The 19,495-nt window shown below is 39.9% G+C and overlaps 3 protein-coding genes across 8 annotated transcripts; 1 reads left to right on the top strand and 2 right to left on the bottom strand.

Moving 5' to 3' along the window:
• Positions 1-451: 451 nt before the first annotated feature.
• Positions 452-16,703, bottom strand: LOC116925726 (thyrotropin-releasing hormone receptor). Of its 4 annotated transcripts, XR_006647990.1 has the most exons (11): positions 16,565-16,703; positions 16,068-16,160; positions 12,200-12,591; positions 11,834-12,107; positions 11,415-11,598; positions 11,076-11,323; positions 10,831-11,004; positions 5,270-5,430; positions 5,115-5,188; positions 1,939-3,893; positions 452-963 (listed from the first exon to the last, which is right to left on the bottom strand). XR_006647990.1 is itself a non-coding variant. In XM_032932471.2 (10 exons), the coding sequence occupies exons 3-10, from the start codon at positions 12,250-12,252 to the stop codon at positions 896-898; spliced, it is 1,236 nt and encodes a 411-aa protein (XP_032788362.1). In that variant the 5' UTR covers positions 12,253-12,591; positions 16,068-16,160; positions 16,565-16,703; the 3' UTR covers positions 452-895. The 4 variants fall into 4 exon arrangements, 3 of the variants coding, with proteins under 3 accessions (XP_032788362.1, XP_032788360.1, XP_032788361.1); XM_032932471.2 differs by lacking the exon at positions 1,939-3,893; XM_032932469.2 differs by lacking the exons at positions 452-963; positions 1,939-3,893 and adding an exon at positions 974-1,804.
• On the top strand, positions 16,643-18,134 carry LOC116925729. Of its 2 annotated transcripts, XM_045174996.1 has the most exons (6): positions 16,643-16,783; positions 16,857-17,081; positions 17,173-17,371; positions 17,434-17,558; positions 17,621-17,763; positions 17,834-18,134. In XM_045174996.1, exons 2-5 carry the CDS (start codon positions 16,991-16,993, stop codon positions 17,722-17,724), a joined length of 519 nt encoding a protein of 172 aa, XP_045030931.1. In that variant the 5' UTR covers positions 16,643-16,783; positions 16,857-16,990; the 3' UTR covers positions 17,725-17,763; positions 17,834-18,134. The 2 variants fall into 2 exon arrangements, with proteins under 2 accessions (XP_045030931.1, XP_032788366.1); XM_032932475.2 differs by lacking the exon at positions 17,834-18,134 and having other exon boundaries at positions 17,621-17,818.
• On the bottom strand, positions 17,760-19,495 carry LOC116925728 (protein mono-ADP-ribosyltransferase PARP16). 2 transcript variants are annotated; one of them, XM_032932473.2, is made up of 5 exons: positions 19,315-19,495; positions 18,856-19,041; positions 18,397-18,797; positions 18,158-18,317; positions 17,760-18,091 (listed from the first exon to the last, which is right to left on the bottom strand). In XM_032932473.2, exons 1-5 carry the CDS (start codon positions 19,493-19,495, stop codon positions 17,871-17,873), a joined length of 1,149 nt encoding a protein of 382 aa, XP_032788364.2. In that variant the 3' UTR covers positions 17,760-17,870. The 2 variants fall into 2 exon arrangements, with proteins under 2 accessions (XP_032788364.2, XP_032788365.2); XM_032932474.2 differs by lacking the exon at positions 19,315-19,495 and adding an exon at positions 19,186-19,302.

The following is a 19,495-nucleotide window of genomic DNA, read 5'->3' as shown; positions in this document are numbered from 1 at the left end:
GCCAGAGCCTCTAGCGGTGAAGCCATAAAAATCGATAGCGGTAGATTTGAAAAAGGTGGCTTCTTCGAATCAAGTCGCTGCATAAAAAGCAAAAACTTTGACGTTAATTTTCATTCTCTTTTTTCTTTTCTTGCAAGTTTGAAACGAAGAGAACATCTGTTGAAATGAACTCTTGGAATTAAATTGTGGAAACCATTGACGAGGGTAAGTTCTACAGATCTAGGATTCTTTCTTTTTTTTTTTTTTTTCTCAACTCGTTTGATGTGCCTAAATCGATAGTGGGTGTATTCACGACAAAAGAAAAAAAATCTACCTATCGCATATCTTCTAATGAAATTCCACAGTTCACATGGGAACGGCGACTAAATTGTTGTATTGATTTCAACGAATTTCAAGAATCAATACACACTGGTGAAAAATTATGCACAGACGATCGAAAAAACGCAGTATATTAGGTAATATAGTTTAATTGATCGTAAATAATGATACATAGTGTACATTGGGCAAGGGTGGTTGAAGTAATGCTACCAATCGGAAGAGAATGTCTGAGAAAAGACTAGATGGGGAGGGGCGACACATTTGGAAGTACAAAACATTCAACTATCCCGACAAGGATTCATTACATACAGTTTCTCGATAGAGCTATGCGGTGGCTCTTTACACACACACACACACACACACACACACTCATAGCGACTGCTGTTGTGCGTGTTAAGTTACATAAGAGGACTGCATATAATCTTTTTCTTTCTTTTTCAGGTGAATACTTACGTAAAACATCACGGGCTGAAGGATGTCATGTGACCAGAGCGATCCAGACAAAAAAAGAGGAACCTGGGAGATGCATCCACCATGAACATAAAAAAAACATTAGCTTGGATTTCTTCTTCTTCTTTTAGGCCAAGTGACCTAAATGACGCATTTGAGTTCCAGGTGATCTCTGCTGATTGAGTGAGCTGCGTCCTGTAACGCGCACACACACACACACAAAAAGGAACATGCAATTATTAAGCCTGGGACGGAAACTCGGCTATTTGTGTTCCGCGCGCAACAAACTTTTAAGGCTGGCCAACATGCGAAGGAAACAACAATAGTGTTGATTATCAAAAGAAGGTTCAAATAAGGCGAAACTTAATTAGCGAAAAAGACAAATTCGTCCGTCAAACAAAGTTAGAGGCGCAACTATTTTGCAAAGAGTTTCCATCAAGGCCAATTGACCCTTTTCGTATGAATCTGAAACCTTTGCAGCATTTGAAACACGATGATGAGCTCGCTACTAAATGGAAACGATTTGAAGCTGGCAGATCGTCAAATAGCATTAGACGAAACCTCGCCCTGTTTGCTACGCATCCGTTACATGTTTGCCCGTCTAATGGTCTCCCGCTTTTCGTGCCCAATGCGATTTGAAATTGTTGCGTTTGAATCGCATGCGTCATCGCGGACAAACTGTTCAATCAAAGCAAAAAGGAATTCGCTTGAATTGCTCGTGCACTCAACGCGGTCGTATTTACTAGTCAATGACGACATACAATACGGAATGTTTGAACATTCTCCAGGTGCTGTTTTTCTTCTACGAGTTTGAGAAAAACCACGTCGAATCACGGGCACATAAAAGGAAAAGCGTAGAAGGTCGGAACGATTTGATTGGAAGCGAACGCGACAAGGCGCCCAGAAAACATTTTTCTTTTTATCCTTTTATCTGGCGTGTAATAATAATATAATCGGACAAAACGATGGGCGAAATGTACACAAGAAAGATGAGAATCCCGATTCGATCGGATGATGCACCATTCCACTTCGATGGCTGTATATAAAGACAAAAGCCAAAAATATCAAATAAAATCAGAAATAAAAAATAAAAAAATAGGCGAATCTGATGGGAGATGATCGGATTACACTAAACATAAACCCATCACCACGTATAAAGTCGTTGCGTACAGAACGATATCCTAGGACAACGTCGGTCGTGTGTTGACGAGCTCTAATGAAGCGCATCGATGAATCTGTTGCCAATCGATTTATTAAATCTGCTCCCCTTTTGTCTTCATCTCTCTCCAGTTCGTCGGATATTGTCTTTGATCCACACACACACACGCACACAAAACAAAGCGATTCTTTAGCGATAGGCCAATAGATTCATTTAGATGACACAAGAGAATCGTATGACTGGCATCGCATTTGCCAAAATAATGTCGTTGCCGACGGCTCAGTTTGAAAATGCGCCAGCTGTGACACGGCAAGTCCAACTGGGTTTTCATTTTTTTACGGTCGTGCATGCCAGTCAACAGCATTTCTCTCTTTTTTTTTGTTTTTAACTACCGACAGGCATGTGCTTTTATTCCTTTCTATTTTGGTCGGTATAAATAGGTGCAGAAGAACATCTGCCATTTTTATTTCGGTACCGGGAGAAAAAAAAAAAAAGAAAAGGCCATTAAAGCTGCCGTATACAGCGAACAACTCTTGCGTGAACGGTGAGACAGACGACGGATCTTCTTACATATTAAAGATATACACTGCATTTTATTATATATTTCCCCCCTCTTTAAAGAAAATAATCCTTCCCCCCACAAGAAAAAGGTGTTCCTTTTAAAAACGAACGCTATAAATATACTAATGCGAGTCATCTAGCGTACAACACCACTGAAGTTGCTTCAGCTCCCGTCCAACGAGTACAAACTCAAACGAGTAAAACTAAATCAGAACGAGACAGAACTATTTGCCCAACATCCCCAATCGCCTTATAGTACACTAATCTCTTTATATTAAGTAGCGATTCTTCAGTTATTTCTTTTCTCTCTATTACGTTACGGTATACGCGTTCACAAACTTTGCACGGCAAGGGAGCACGGGGTTTTATCTTCTAGTGGACAAGCATTTTCCGCACGTGTGCAACGTTGACCAAAAGAAGAAAGCCCAGGTAATGTCCAGTATCAAAATCGATCGCAACTGAAGTATTCCCTTGTACACAATCTCAAAGTGACTTGAATAGCCTCCCGTTCCCGACGGAAGACTAGTATGTCCTCGACTTTTTATATATATATTGTTAACGAAAATAGTTTTGTACTTGGTTTGGTAACGTTGCCCAGTAAACGAACAAAAAGAAAAAGACAAGAGTTTTGTTGACTTGTCATTCAACGTACGACTCTTGAACGTATGAAAAGAGACGTACAAAAAAAAAAGAGGAAAAGCCCAGGCGACATCATATCCGTTTGCAAAAGGAGGTTGTTTTTTTCTGGGGCTTGAGGACAGAGGAAACTGCACGACCGTGTTCCGGGACTCGAGTAAATAGACGCACTTCAATCGCAACAATAGCGAACTCTTCAATAGTTTCATAGTACGTACTACATCCCTTCCTAAGTAAATAGTGGGTGGGGAATATAATCTACGCAAACTGCTAGTGTTTACGAGGCTGGGCAATTTGTACAACGTATTCACACACGCAACGGTAACTGCGAATTCAATAGCAAAAGGGGGTTGTAATGTTAATTAAGGGAGAATTTTGCTGTTTGGAAACATTACTCGCGTTACCGGCAAGTTGGGTTGTGAGGTGCAATTAAACGAGCCAAAGGTGAAAAACATTTTTTTAAAAACATCCATACGTTCTCGTATCTATACGTTTTCACCGCAGAAAGTGTAGCGAAGCGCGCCGAACAACCCACGTCACTTGGGCTCCATAAAAACGAACAGCTTTCTTGGTCAATATATTTACAGTATTTATTTATGCCGGTTCTTCTTTTGCACGCTTTACGTGCGCTAGAGTTACGTCAGGTTTGGCATTTCACGCGGCGTTAAATGACAGATGCATGCGGGTGTCGGCAGAAAAATCATGTAATTACGTCGCAGCTGATGCTAAATTAAGGCTAACCTTTTTTTCTTTTCTTCTGCTCAATCCCCTACGCCAATAAAAATGTATCGCAAAAACAAAAACAAAATGGCGGATTAAAATCAACGATTCATCATTAACCGTCTGCCGCTAAAGTGACGCAGACATTTCTTCATTGTATCGCGTTGGTGAGAAGATCCAGTGAACTTTAGTCATACAACACCAGTTTAAAAACAAAACAAAAATAGTGAATTGTTTCCCTTTTCACGACCAGAAAATGAGCATAACTCAGTCGAGGGCGAAGAAGAAGAAAAAATAAAAAAAATCAGAGATAGATGGCATTAGTTGGTGTGACAGCCCGATTTCATTAGCGCGTCCCATATTTTTTGGTATTGTACAAGCGTACTTAGTTTTGCGACAACTATGCGACTATCACGTCTTAGTTTTTCTTGCTCTTTTCCCTTTAAATAAAAAACAAAACAAATAAGAAACAAAACAAAAAGCAGAAAGTAATTACACACCCGCTAATGAGCTTCATAACCGAGTTGCTGTCTGCGGCAGTCGCAATGTCTCTTATACGTTAATGTGTTCCATACGTGCTGCGCTTCGTGTACAGCGTTTTATTGATCCACGCCCGTTAGTGCTTTCCTTTCTACGCCTGACGTCCTTCTAATTTTTGTATCCATCCCTCAATCAAAATAGTGGATAAGACGGTAGGCTACCGTCATTTTTCACCGTACAGGGAACCCGTTGAACCCATCAATCTCGGACGAATCCTCTTTTCGGCTCATTTTTTTAAATGCCATAATTGAAGCGCATAGTGGCAACAAAAAAAGACACATCAGATTCAAAAGTTTATCTTTTTCACGATGAACGTGTCTGTTGTTGCGTCAGTTTCAATCTCGCATCGAAATCATTTGCAAAACTTTTTTTTTGGACGTAGAATCCCCTACGATCTTGTTTGGCTTCGCTTACTCGTAAAGAGCAAAATGATCAACTTGAAGGCAATCTACGGAAGCAGAGCCCTTTTCAAATAGGAAACAGTTGACTGCGTTAATCGCGTCCAGGCAAAAAGCAATTTCTCGTACCCCCTTCCTACGCTGGCAATAAACAATAATAACATTTTCAAATGGTAAGCTGAACGGCAATAGTCGTCTGGATAATCAAACTTTTTTTTTTTTTTTTGCGACGTCGTTTCGCCAGATTGATTCCGTCCCTTCGACGACCGTCAAAACCCAACCCCCCTCTCCACAGGAAGTCGGAAAAAAAAAAAATAAAAACTGCGACTTACCGCAAAGTAGAATGCGCTGAAAAGCTCGACGAAATTTGATGGACATTGCCGTATACAAGATGGGATTGATGGCACTAGATTCGCAATAAATCCCAACCGAATTCATTATCCTCTGATTTTTATAGTTTGAATGAAAAGAGGTTTGGTGCAAATACCTGTTGATGTAGACGCACGTTTTGGCAAACATGAGGAACCAGAGGTCCATAAAACTGGGTTTCGAGTGCATGGTGGCAAAACTGTTGTACACCAACATGCCACGATAGGGCAGCCATAACGTAGCGAAGATGACCACGACCACAACCAGCATCTTCACAACCTATATCCCGAAAATCCGAAACAAATAAAAAAAACAAAAAGATCAATACATTAATCCATCGTGCAAGTGCAACTACGCAACAACAACGAATTCAATCAAATAGTCTTAACGAAATTAATAAAGATTGACTATATATACCCCCTCCAAAGATATTGTACAATAATGGGCGGCTATAGAAGGGAAGGAGGATGTTATTAGATTGGCAAAACGAACGTAAGCCGACACAAGAGAGTCACGAGGCCTTATTTGCTGGCATTATCAAAGTTCCCCCTTCTGTCGCCACCAATAATAACTGTATACATACACGTTCTATTGTGTGTACATACACATCTTTACACGCAAGTTTGGTCCTCCCTTTCTCTCTCTCTCTGTGCGTGCGCGTCTCTATGTTAATATACACAACACCTTACTATTTAGGCTGCCATAGAGTGCGGCTCCCCGCCGCCAAATGAAAACGCCCTTAGCTAACACAGACCGCCAAAAGTTGATGCCTCATTTATTAATTATCATTTTTTTTTTTTTTTTTGGGGGGGTCTGTCTGTTCTTTGCTTCCAAAGTTGAGCAAGTTGTGCGCGGCACGTAACACGTTTTGATAAGTTTTAAGGAAAAGAAAAATAGCATGCCTTACGTGCGTAATACTTGGATAAAAGATCTTTTTCAATTATTATTTTGTTTTATGAAAAAGAAAATTTGAATAAGTGCAGAGCAATCAATGCGCTCTACGACGCGATCCATTCCACACGGGAGGATCAAACGAATCGCAAATCATCGCCTATTCAAAGGATCCTCCGAAACTTTTAAAGGCGCACGATTTCTAAGGTCTCATCAAGAATTTCGTCTAGTTCATTTAAATATAAACTACGGTGAAAAGCGGATAGCGTACGGCCATCATTTTTCTCTTCGGAGATATCGTATGGTTGGGATATAATCGCATTTTCAGCTCACGAGTCTATTGACACTCTTGAACGGGTAGGCCATTTTTAATTTTAATTTTTTTTTGTATGCAGATTTGTGAGCGTAAGCGACTCACCGTTTCATTAACGAAGAACTATACAGCGGATCGATTTTAAAAGTCTGTTCAAATATTCGCAGTCTCATATGTTTTGATAAATATAGGTCTAATCTATCTATTCAAGTTTGCGTTTTAATTAAATTTCGCAGGTTAGGAAAAAGCTGCAAATTGAGAAGAGTTCCATGTTGAAGAATAAACAGAGTGTCGAGCCGATCCCTTTAAAGAATTGATTAATGCAAAAACTGTACAAATTTTTGTCTTATAACAAAGAAAGCGAAGGATTTTGTAAAAGAACTTTTCAGAGAAACGCAGACCACCGTGCGTTGTTGTCAAATGGCATTGTGAATAGAATAGAATTATTTAGTTTAAAAAAATGTGTAGATTTCCCTACGGAATTTGTTGGTTTCAATACAACAACCACGTCATTCTCCATCACCTTCCTTTCCCACCCTCTTCCCTCTTCAAGAAAAAAAAAAGGAAAAGAGAAATTTACACACCGCGTGTTGTGACGGAGCAGAGATTTACACACTTTCTCCCGCAGGAAAAGTTTTCACGCTAGCGCACGAAATTTTCTTTTATCCTTGTATATAGCAATAAACTTGTCATCACGCGCGTAGGGAAGAGTTTGAAACGACGGAGAAAAAAAAAGAAATCGCGTGTTGCAGGTGACACGCGTCAAAAAGCGTCCAACCACTCAATCAGAAAGCACAAAAAAAATATGTTAATGTACTACAATTGTAGCATAAAACACGCTGAAACATCCAACGCTGTCAACGAATCTGCCACATGTTTTGCACGCAAAGAACAAAAATAACAAAAGAAAATCATCGTTGAAAGAACCGACGCGCATAATTGGCGTAAAAGAAAAGTCCATCTGATCTTCCCATTTCCGGATACATTACCATCCTGCAGCTACAGATGGACCACTTGTCTTTTAATGAGGCCTTCAACGTAGCCCTTTTTCTTCTTCTTTTCAAGCCTCCAGCCTTCGTCCGAGCAGCAACGTATCTATACTTGCCTATTATTCCAGCAAGCTATCCTCGAATTTAAGTGTTTGGTGTTATGCACTCTTTCCGCAAACTTAAGCTGTTAACTTTTCCTTTCCCAGCTCTCTTTCGTGTTGTTGCACTTTCATCCAAATCTCGTGCACAGTTGGCATCATCTAGAGTCGACTGCTTCTCCTATTTTTGGACAACTTCCATTTATACGAGTTTTTTCTCCCTCCTTTATTCCTCCTCCGTGATATAGGCTGCCTTTTTCACTTCTCACTGATGTCTATCCATCTATGCTGGTATACGCCTAAGAACGTACATCCGCCAAGTTGGACTGGTGGGAGGATGGCAGCAAAAAAAAGCAGACAGAGTTTTTTTTTTTCTTTTTATTCTTAGAGATTATATGGGAATAAGAAGGAACGGTTGCCTTGGACTCTATTGCCCGTGCTTTATTAACTCTCTGGCGTTGGTGTACGCTGCAACCTTTTATTATAGGGCCCAAAGAAAATGGGGGGAAAGAAAAAAAGAGAGACGTGCTGCAGCTGGCGGATAAAAAAAAAAAAAAGAAGACCCGCCATCACACAGCACAACTATATTTATATAACAGGGGAAATGACATCACTCAGCGGCTGCCTTTCCCGCCACTATCAATGCACCTCGGATTTCAAAAGAAAGAAGAAATGAATAAGAAGAGAGACGATGTTTTTCGCGATATTCTTCGGTGGAACTGGCATCGTTCCGATTACAAGCGTCTCAACCCTTCAAGGATAAAGAAAGGCTTATGATATTAAGTGTTATTAGGTGGATTACCATTCGTATACAAGTTCAATCACTTGGAAATCATTTCAAAAGTCCAGATATCGACCAAACGGCATATACGATTGGTTTACGACTTCCAACAACGAGAAGGTTCTTCATTCAGGTATACGGGGCACGGGCGAGTTCTCATTTTTACGAGTCCCATAAACAAAATAGCCCACTTGACCCCGTATTGCAAAAGTGATGGTTGACACGAGGGGAAACCCTACCCCCTAAGGAACCAACAACAAAATAAAATAGCTCAAATTCACGATATCGATCGAGACTATACAATTCCATAAGCGAACGGGACATTTCATCAGTTGAAAGACGAGTAGACGAGTAACCAAACAAGAAACGGGCGGGCAAAAATAGGTAAGGCCTCATCTTATTTGTTGAGTTGAGAAAACAAAAATAATCAAAATCAAAACGGATAATGTTACGTCGTAAATAAGGCCGTCAGATTTTTATTAAATGTTGGCTAGCCCATCAGCTCCGCCCGAAGCAGTTTTTGTCATCCTTTAAACAAGGACAGCATCGTATGAAAAAAACAAATGTTAACATCCTCTTTAAGTTTTTCGTGCCTTTGTTGCCCTTTAATTTTTGTTTTTACTCACATTTTTTCACGACACTATTTTGCACGTGAAACATGTACGCACACACACACCCACAAATTCAATCTTATTGATATCTGCCGTCAAATGCAAGATGCACGTGCATATTGTTTTTGCCTTGGTAACTGAACAACCGGAAGGCTGTTGTGTATGGGCGTCTATAAATATTCCCATATCGATTCTTCTCACGATATTTGATTTTTTTTCTCTCTCTCTCTGTACAATTCGACAAACTAAAACACGCATATATAATCCCCAGTCGGAATCTTGTCCAAGATGGTCCCACCCCCCCATTTTCTTTTTATTTTATTGACATGTCAGTCAAATAAAAAAAATGGAAAGCAATGCTGTGCCTTTTTCTACGAATATCCATCTCATTTGTGATTGAAATATTCAGAGGCGCGTGCGAGAGGCGGATAGTACGCGAATGGTGAACATGAATGTAAATATGGACACTATAGGTTCGTATCAGGAAAAAAAAGGCGGATCGACAAAAGTTCACGAACGTGCGTTAAATCCGTGAATGTCATTAGAAGATAAGTTGATTCTACTGATCTATCAATCGATGCCTCTCCTATCCCCAAAACAAAAGAAAGTTTTTTTCCCTTTTCATCTAATTGGTTGTCCACCCATGTCTTCATCCCAAAACAAGAAATAAAACGAGTCCTTCCCGGCCGCCGCTGCTCAACCAGCGCCTTATTCTTTTTTTTTTAGAGGATGGCGGTATGACGTCGATTGGCTTTCCGGACAATAACACAAAAAGAATCAATTAAAAGTTGACTAGCAACAATCAAGAAAAGAAAATAAAAAAAAAACGTGATTACGTGAGGCGGCATTTTCCGTTGGTGGTCATTTAGCTCTTTTGCGTCATTAAAATTGCGGCGTCAAACGGATTAGAATAATATTCGCTTCATTAGCGACCGAGTTTCATTTTGCCATACCTTGTCCAGTGTACGGCTAATTAAGAAAAGACGACGTGCTCCACGAGTTTTAAAGTTTCATGCTCCGACCTCTTCAAATAGGATGGACAAGCTCTTTAGAAAGATAATGATCCTCTGCCATATCAAACGACCGCTACACACACAAAATCAAAGCCCTAGCGCAAACGTGAGAGACGGCTCATTTGAATATCCTCCTGATCCTGTAAGCTACTCAACGATTGTAACAGGAAAAACGTGCACCAAGCAGCAAGAAAAAATCGATCAGTTGCGAATGTGCTTGTACATATGGAACCCAATCGACATGAGCCCCTTTTTGTCATACCCTTTGAAAAGATTGCGGTGGCTTCTTTTTGCTGCAGGTCGTGATACGTATAGAACGATTCTTTATGCAACATCAAAAGATTGCGGTGTACCGTCCAGACTCGGCTTTCAAAAGATTCGTTTGACGTCAGACGAAAGAGGAAGAAAATACGTCGCAATAAAAACAGGGAGGGGGTTAAAAAAAAAGGAGTGAAAGTGCCCGGATCTATGTGTTTATACGATTAAGTCGGCCATTTAGCGCAGCGACAAGGAAGAAACGGCATATAATTATCAAGGGTCCCGCATCTTGTTTTCCAAAGTTTAAACCACGTTTTCTCCGGATTGGATCAATCGGAATCTATTTTTATTCCTTCCTTTTTTTTATGCAATTGTTGCCAAGTCTTTGAGTTCAAGATATTTAAAAAAAAAAGGATAAAAACGCCCCCTTTTTTAAAAAAAGTTCCATGTTTGAAAAAAAAAAATGGTTGCATTCAAAGGAGAAAAGTTTGACGATAAAAAGATTGACCAAGTTTAGGGAAAACGAGGGGACAATGAAAAAAAAGCCGGGCGATCCCTTCCCTCGTTAAGTCAACAACAATTCAGCTCCTTCTTTGTAACACACAATGCAAATTTGCATATTAAATTACGGTTTTTCGTATACTCTAACGCAATGCCGAACGCGACATAAAAGAGGCAACACATTTCAAAAAAATAAATAAATAAAAATAAATAATGAGACTGACCTGAACCCTGGAGCTCTTAGTCGGATCGACCGACGATTGATTATCGTGCCGGCAGACCTCTGGGTATTTGTTAAAGTGGCCGTTGAACAAGACGCGCGCGATGAGGCCGTAGAGGACGCACGAAATGAGCAACGGCACCAAATAGAACACCACAATGTCGGCAAAGAAATAACCCTAAACAATCGCCATTTTCAAATGTTGAAAAACAAATCAAATCAAATCAAAACAAAATATTCATCCATTACCAGGTATTCTTCCCGCGATAGTTTCATGGCGCAACGCTCGACCGTTTGAAATCCTTTGTAATGGATTGGCTCGGTGATGGTGAGGCCCAGCCAAGGTGACGAATAGCAGAATGCAAACGCCCAAACACCGCCCACTATCTTTTTGGCCCGTTTCACCGTGCAAACGCTTTGCGCCTTCATCGGATGGCAGATGGCGATGTAGCGCTCGACCGTGAACGCCGTCAAACTCAGCGACGACGCGTTGATTCCTGCAACACATTTCCATCACCTCGTCATTATTGAATCAGGTGGCGATAGAAAACGACGATGTCGAGTGCCTTCATTTCAAATCAAACTCGCCTAAATTCTGAAGGAAAACGAAGACGGCGCAGCCGATGGGTCCCCAAATCCATTGGCTGCCGATGACGTAATACGAGAGAATTTCGTTGGGGACGGATGCGATGAGGACGACGCAGTCGGCGGCAGCCAAACTAACCAGGTAGCAATTGGTTGGTGAATGCATCGAACGCGTTCGATAGACGACCTGGAAGAATTTTATTATTATTTTTTGGTTTTGTTTTTTTTTTACGTCCCTCTCCAACCCCCAAACAAACAAACAAAGAAAAGAAACAAATTGAAAGGAAATGAAAATGCCAAGGCAACACATTTTGTAAAAGAAAAAGTCTGGGGATTCGGATCCGGAAGAAAAGTACAATTCGCTTCATCAGCATTTGTAAGAAAAAAAAAAAATAAAAGAAGGCGAATACAAAAAGAGTTACCATGACAACGAGTAGATTTCCGAGGACGCCTACGAGTAGAATTAATCCCTGAAATAACGTGCCGACAAGGCGATAGTCTCTTGAAAAATACGACGGATTCTCTTCTTTGTCCGAAAACGACGAATTCGTGCCGCCCGTATCGTCGCCTAGGAAATCCATCGACGTCCGGTTAATGCTGGATAGCCACCAATCGGTGCAATTCGCTCCTAGCACATTCTCCAGTATAGAATATTCATCCGCCATATCATCCGTCCCGTTGGCCATCAACACTCCGCTATTGCCCACAAAAATGAAGTCATTTGCATTTCATTTGGAATAAATTCAAACATTTTTATTTCTTCCTCTTCTTCTTCTTCTATGAATTACCTTCTGATAGCGTTGAGGGTATCGTTGACGGCTTGCGAGCAGACAGCATCCATGACGGAATCAATGTCAGCTTTGCTCTCTGTGACTCTGTGAACCGAATCAAGCGCACAGACACTCAAACAGAACTGGGGTTAGGCAAGAGCGAGAATAACAACAACAACAACAGCAAAAACAGTTCACCAAAGAGATCGGATGACGAGAAGCGACTGAAGGGGCAAGCCGTGAGCGCAACGCCCTTTTTTTTTCCTCTTTAACTCTCCTCTCTCTCTCTGCTGCATCACGGCCGGCACACATCCGGTGCGCGTAGTGGCGCAGGATCCATCGGCAGGCACGATGGCAAAGAATATATCAATCGCTGGGGTGGCGGAGTGGAAGAGACGATCCTGCAAATGCTGAGTGGAGAAGGAATGCGCAGAATAATGATCACAAGAAAAAAGCGAACTGGATTGTTTTGCTCTTGTTGAAGATATCCACTTTAATTCGATCACACGCGCGCCAGGATTGGCAGAAATGCGCATCCGACACAGTCGAAAGGAAACCGTACGACTAACATCGCGACGGCAATGGACACATAAAAAAGAATTGGACAACGAAAGCCTTTTTCTATATTTATCAATCATCGGGGGATCAATTGTGGGTTTCTTTGAAGGGAAAAAAAAAAATGCGAGGAAAATTTAAGTTTCAATTGAAAATAACTCAGGTACAACGAATAGCGTGCAATCAGTGCTCGTGTACCCAAAAATAAAATGATAAAAAGAAAGATCTCATTTCATTATTACATTCCATCTGAATTCTTCGAAATTCTTGAGGGAAAGAGAGAGAAAAAAAAATCCTTGTGCGACTGCGCCACGAAAACAACCCCCATTTAAGGCCGCTGATTAGTAGTATGGGACATGCTATTGTTTGACAAATTCCCCTATTTTTTTTTTTTTATTATCATTTCAACCATTTTCTATTGTGCTAATCCCACTTCTTTTTCTTCCATTCAATGGAACCCTAACGAAGACGCACTGAATGTGTGTGACACACAAAAAGAAAAGAAAAAAACTGTTGCGCCGGAAGGTGAATAATGACCTCTTGTGTACATCCAAACAGGAAAAACGTTTGCAATGACGATATACACACAGTGTTGCGATCAAATACAATGGCACCTTGTTATCATTGTCGCCTACCAACACGATAAAGGCACTTTGGCCTTTCACACCCACTACACCCTCCCTCCCCCACCGCCCTACACCTATTTGAATCTTTCAGCGCTCCACCGATTGTCGTGACAACATCGGGGAAAAAAAAAAAGAACAGATCAAACGCAGACGAGAGAAACGACAGACCCTACGTTGCTAATTGAATTCTAGTTTCATGATCGACAAGGGTCTGGAAAAAAGAAACACGTGCAAAGAACAGACAGCCTGTGCCGCACTCGACCGTGAATCCCAAAGTCGTTAAACAAAAAGAGCAGCGCTATTTCTCGTTCGACGCAAATCGAAATGGAACGAGTTGCTGCACGTAGCATCCCCGTTGGGGCGATTATTTATTTCGATGTAAAAAAACAAATCAGCAACGGGCTGCAGCCGTCGAATTTCACTTGCACTGTTGGAATTGACGTAAAAAGCTTCAATTTGGCGACCATTTCAGCTGCTTAAAAAAAAATTGAAAGGGGCCACACACAAACACAACAACAAAAAACGAATAGATGGCGCCAGTGAGTACCGACATTTCCGACGTCTCTTGGTAAGCGCTTGGCTCCTTCCGCCACACGCAGCGGATGATTGCAGCCCCAGAAGAAAAGAAAAAAAAATGTCTCGACAAGTCTAACATGTAAAGACAGTCTAAGCAAACCATTTCTAGAGTTAGTAAATAAAAATAAAAAAAATAGAGTGTATTTGCTGCTGTCGGTATTTTTTTTTTTTTTCTTCTTTACCATTCTCACCAGTTACCCAAAAATGTGGGAGAACACCCTCCATAGGGGACGAACAAACCAATAAAAAAAAGGATTTGCGGAAATTATATATGACGTAAATAAAAACATAAAAAAAAAATGAGATAAAGACAGAAAGAAAAAAAAAAAAAAAGAATTGGCTCCCGACAGTTAGGCAGGCAGACATACACAGACACAAATGAAATGATCTCCGGAGCTGTACATTTATAAAGCCAACCGAACGAAAAAAATAAAAAATAAGAAAAAGAAGGGAGTGTGTTATAATATAGTTGGGCAATGAAAGAAAGAGCTAGATCCTTCTTTTGATGGATACAAAAAGAAAAGAATAAAGCTTTAAGGCTTCCCTGTGGTCGGGAAGAAAACAGAACTAACCATACCTTCATTCTATTTTTATCTTTTAGATTTTCATGTTATCTTTAACACTGTCACAGCATCAATTTGGCTTTGTGTCGAGAGTGGAAAACAATGCCACCGTACATACGAAAAGGAGGGGCACCTTTAAATGTTCTATTGGTCTATCGCTATTTCCATTGGCTGCTTTAGCGCAAGGGATTTGATTCTTTATTCAATTCCCAATTTTTAAGGGAGTTCGTACCTCATGCGCTCCCATTCTTTTTTTAAAAACGCAAAACCGAGGACAAACAAAAGACAATTTTTTTTCGATTGGACTCTCGGGTCTTTAATAAAAAGCATCCTTCTTTCCAACCTATTGATATTGTTATACATACTCTCGCATCCCCCCCAAACGCGTGGAAAACAAACGACATAATATTCTGGAAATGAGATAGTGGCAAACGGAGCGGGTAATCCATCTTGTCGTTAAATGGGGGGAAAAAACAACACAAGGGATGGCGCTGCCCAAACGCACAAGTAGAAGAAAGAAAAATCACTCGTCCGGAAATATTCTGGGATCTTGAGAGCTTGAATGAAAATTCAACGATTTCAAACTTTTTACGTGCACCTCACTTACTCATTCTAAGAGATTTTCGTTTGAAACCTTTGAATAAAAAGTAATTGGGATTACATAACTTCCGTCCCACGAAGGCAAAACAAAAACAAATGCATCAATCGATAGCGGATTACCTGGATCAAACAGATATTTGATTACATTGAGTACCTAGTAAAGAACAAATGAAAACGATAGCTGAACCAAAAATAACCTAGCCTATTGAATCGATTTCTTTTCTTTACATTGTTGCTATTGTCTTAGGCCCAATCCGAATCGATTTAACACTTCAATTTACCCCTCGAGCACTCAACGTGACCAAAGAGGATGCTACTACTGGAGTGAAAAACAATGTACTTTCAACCTTTCTGAGCTAATGTCGCATCGCAAGCTGTTGATCGATTGCAAGTGCACATGTGAGGACAGCGAGAATCAGACAAAACACCTCAGGGCTTTCGTGAGCGTGCGGGAATCTATACAATGACGAATATTTCACCACGTGATTATTCGATTACGACCCTCTCTTGTTGATCATTAACACGGGGAACAGTCCAGTCAAATAAAAAAAGAATAGCCATCATTCATTGTCTCTGTATGGGCTTACTGCGGGGAGGCAAGTGAAGAATAATGGGAAAGCGGAAAGAGATGGATCGCTCCATTGGTTACAATCAAAATGTGTTTAACGTGGCGTCCATTTCTGTTCAACGCTAATTCAATTTCTTGATGAATGCCTAACAAAAGCTGTTCTGAGGTGACATCGTTCCTTATTTTTATGTTGATAGACAAGGATTTTATTCTCTTTAAAAAAATTAAAAAAAAAATCTCAGTCTAACGCCATCTTTCGGTAAAACAGGCATACAAAAAACAAGAAAAAAAGGGCGGGATAGGCTGAAGGAATAACTTGAAACTAACCAAGAAACACAATCCATTTCCAAAATATACCAAAAGAACAAAGCTTTGGTTTCTATGTTTATGTTTCTTACCTGAGGTATGTTTTCAGGATTTCATTGCTGGTAAGAGGCACAAACGACGACGATTTCAAAATTAAGACGTTCCGGGTATTCAACGCTAATGATCTGAAAATGAAGTAAATGATACGATAGGTTGTTAAATGACTCGGAACAAAAAACATTCGACAAACAAGAATACTGAACAAAAATATTTTTCTAATTAACCTCTCATTTGATTGTTACAGTAATACTGTGCAAAAGTTGCAGGACATTTCAATAACTCTATCAGATAAACACGAGCCACTGTGTAGAAACTATTTCAAGGCTGTCCCCTCCCCAACCATGTTTGTGACGACGTCAATGAAATTGCATTTTGGCATGCCAAGTTCCTCATCAACAATTGAATTATGAAGAGGAATGGCACGACATACTGCATACGTGGATACCCTATTATCAGTTGAATGCAAATCCAGATCCATGCGTAGTTGTCTACTGCGAGTTAACAAAATTCACGGTTTCATGACATTTACCCTGTGTAGCATGGCACTCTCTGGTCTGCAGAGCTTTTGACGAGATCCATAATCCAAGACTAAGGAACGAAATTTTAACAATTTTATTCTGTGGACACTTCTTTCTGGTGAAATTACTGCAAGCTTGGCAGTTCGTAATTCGTATTCGAATAACTCTGTTAAGAAAGGCAGCAGTTCTGAGAACACCACGTTTTGAGTTTTCGACTGTTCTTCAGCCAGGTAAGAACCAGCTTTATTTCCCGTAGTTAATTTTTCTAAATTCTTTTTTGAATTTTGAATTCATAATTTATAGAAACTTGCAATGCTGTGATCTTAATTTAGTATGCAAAAACTGTCATAAACCTAGCTTGAAGCCCTTGAACCAACTTGAACACAACTATTTTGTATATGTTATCTGTTTGAAATGAGGTTTTAAATACTTAAGACATGGATTTTACATTGGAAGAAATTCGTTGTATTCTGGAAGAGATGGGTATAAAAAACGTTCCAGAAAATCATCTCAAACACTTTGCCAAAGGTTGTTATTGTGAAAAGGAAAATAGAATGGATCTACTAGCTTTCTATGTTTATTTTTAAAATCATTATTTAATGACTGTGTCTTTGTTTAGATTTAAAACATTTGATGAAGCACGAAAAGCATGTTCAGAAACGAAAGAGAGCTCTAGGTGAAACTGCTGTTCAAGCTCCAAGACCTACCAACATTCTACCCACATCAAAGTTGCCAGAGAGAACTCCACCCAGCACTTCACCAACCATATCCCAACCAATGACAAGACCCACCACCAGTTTCTATCCTCCTCACCAACAGTATTCAATTTTTACATTTATAATTGGCTTTTTTTAAATTACTGAATTGTCTTTTGTTGAAGGGGGAATTGTAATTTGGGTACTGGTAAAACATTACCCACAGAAGGCACATCTAATGATGTTAAAAACAGAGCAACAATAAAATCTGCACCAGCAGCCACTAATGCTGCTTCTAAAGCTGAACATGGTAAATTTTTCTGCAACACGTACATGCCAATTTTCAATTATCACTTGAATTCCCTACTATAGACAAAGCAAAGCTTGAGGAAGCAAGATGGAAGAAACTCAAGACAGATCCTGTGAGACTTTACGGATGGTATAAAACACACTGGGAATTTCATGGACTTGATTAATTGAAAATAATTTTTGAAAATTCAATAGCTATATATTTGGTATCAAAATATTGTGTTTTTTATTGCAATAAACAAAATTGTGTGACCAGAAAAACTAATCAACATTTAGGAAAAAGAAGAAAAAATAGGATGCGTGCTTGTGCGGTTTAAATCGTCACCTTTTTAGCGAGACCAATCGCGAGCAAAAGTGAAACGTAGAGCCCGAGGAACAAAACAAATTTGTAACGCTCTATGAAACTCGTAACTTTAACTTTCTTCGCTTTAGGTCTTGTATATACTAGGAAATAACGTGGGCGGACGAGCTCGTTATTGGTCACGAGAATATACTTGTCCGGAATCACGGAATCAGCTGCTGATGGTCTCGAACCTTTTGGTGTAAATTATTCGTTATTAATAAACGTTGCACGAAACAAAAACAAAAATTAATTCACACCTCTTCTTTTCACGTCTGGATGATTAATAACTTCACAAACGGCGAGTAGAGACAGCTCTGGTCCCAACTGACTCTTATTCCAGCCTTGCCCACAAGGGGAGTATTGAAGACTTAAAGACTGTTCAGTCGATAAGTAAATTCCTTCACCAAACAAAGAGGTCTACAAAAGTAAAGCAAAATGGTTCAATCACCATTCTGAAAATAAAACATTACACAGTTAATGAGAAGTTGTCGCGTACCTTGTTGAGATGTTGATGAAGACCCAAATTCAAAATTGAATGGAAGTTTTCGAAACGACTTCCGTGAAACGCGCAAAACGTAGAAGAAGATGCTTTTCTACGCTCCCAGGCCTGCTGACTGCGAGAGAGATGATCAATTTGAAAAATCCATCGTGGAGCAAGTTGTAGCTCAATTTGTCCGGACAGTTGCCGTTTAAACTCCTCTATAGAGATTAGGCTGAGCTTCTGATTGTGATTCAAAAAGAATGTCTTCATAAAACTTGCTATTTCGGGATCCTGTTTGTTGCTGACATCAAGAAGAGGCAATTCTGGAAGTCTTGAGACCAGTTCTCGTATAGTTTCGATATCTGCTTCGCCGTCACTTTTTCGGTAATTTGCAGGTACAGGTTTAAGAAGTGATTCTGTGTAGAAGAATATCATTTATGTTACTGATTAATTACTGACTGCACTTGAAGTTACCATATTTGAAATTTTGCACGGCTCCGACAAATAATGAAATTCGCAAATCAAGGGCCAATAAATCTCGTCGCATCTCAGTTTCCAGTTCACTCCATTCTTCTGCATCATCTTCAAGCTCGGATGTATGAAAACAAGCTTGGCTAGGTGTAATTTCAGTTTCAATCATCTTCTTGGTCAGGCAACTACCTGTGAATATTATTTTAAATGTCAGATTTAAAAAAATACATGAAAAAAGAACTGTAGAAGTAGGCACGAAACTATTTAGAAGATAACTTTTCTGAAAGCCAAAGACATTTGCTACTTTTGGTATTTGATTGAAATGATATTCACCAATACAAAATTAGAACCTTTCATGCTTTCATACACGAAACATACACCATTCCGAGTGAATATTTTCCTATGCGTTGTATGCGTAATAAATTGGACAAGTAAAATGCCAAGTGAATACCACACTCTTACCTTGTGTTTGTTTGGAGTTTGTTATTGGGCAGTACTGTGTACTGATTACAATAATTTGTTCCTGGGGGATCCAGCCAACAATTTCTTGTGTTGACACGTCGCAGTTGGGAACTAAGATGGAGCAGACGACGCTGGTTTGTTTACGTTTAGCTCTACGTGGCGACGGGAATAATGTTATCAT

The sequence above is a fragment of the Daphnia magna genome, linkage group LG6 (assembly GCF_020631705.1).
Source record: "Daphnia magna isolate NIES linkage group LG6, ASM2063170v1.1, whole genome shotgun sequence".
NCBI lineage: Eukaryota > Metazoa > Arthropoda > Branchiopoda > Diplostraca > Daphniidae > Daphnia > Daphnia magna.
Note: the sequence above shows the minus strand (reverse complement) of the source record. Positions and strands in the feature narration are given on the sequence as shown.

Bases quoted from the DNA above. Each gene is read 5' to 3' on its own strand.
- LOC116925726 (XM_032932469.2), bottom strand. From the start codon at position 12,252: ATGGATGCTGTCTGCTCGCAAGCCGTCAACGATACCCTCAACGCTATC. The intron at 11,599-11,833 runs GTAACTCTTTTT...AAATTCTTCCAG, and splicing joins GAAATCTACTCGTTGTCATG to GTCGTCTATCGAACGCGTTC. The intron at 5,189-5,269 runs GTATTTGCACCA...TTGCGAATCTAG, and splicing joins ACGTGCGTCTACATCAACAG to TGCCATCAATCCCATCTTGT.
- LOC116925729 (XM_045174996.1), top strand. From the start codon at position 16,991: ATGGATTTTACATTGGAAGAAATTCGTTGTATTCTGGAAGAGATGGGT. The intron at 17,372-17,433 runs GTATTCAATTTT...CTTTTGTTGAAG, and splicing joins TTCTATCCTCCTCACCAACA to GGGGAATTGTAATTTGGGTA. The intron at 17,559-17,620 runs GTAAATTTTTCT...TCCCTACTATAG, and splicing joins TGCTTCTAAAGCTGAACATG to ACAAAGCAAAGCTTGAGGAA.
- LOC116925728 (XM_032932473.2), bottom strand. From the start codon at position 19,495: ATGATAACATTATTCCCGTCGCCACGTAGAGCTAAACGTAAACAAACC. The intron at 18,798-18,855 runs GTAACTTCAAGT...TCTTCTACACAG, and splicing joins CGTGCAAAATTTCAAATATG to AATCACTTCTTAAACCTGTA. The intron at 18,092-18,157 runs GTGTGAATTAAT...TTACACCAAAAG, and splicing joins TCCAGACGTGAAAAGAAGAG to GTTCGAGACCATCAGCAGCT.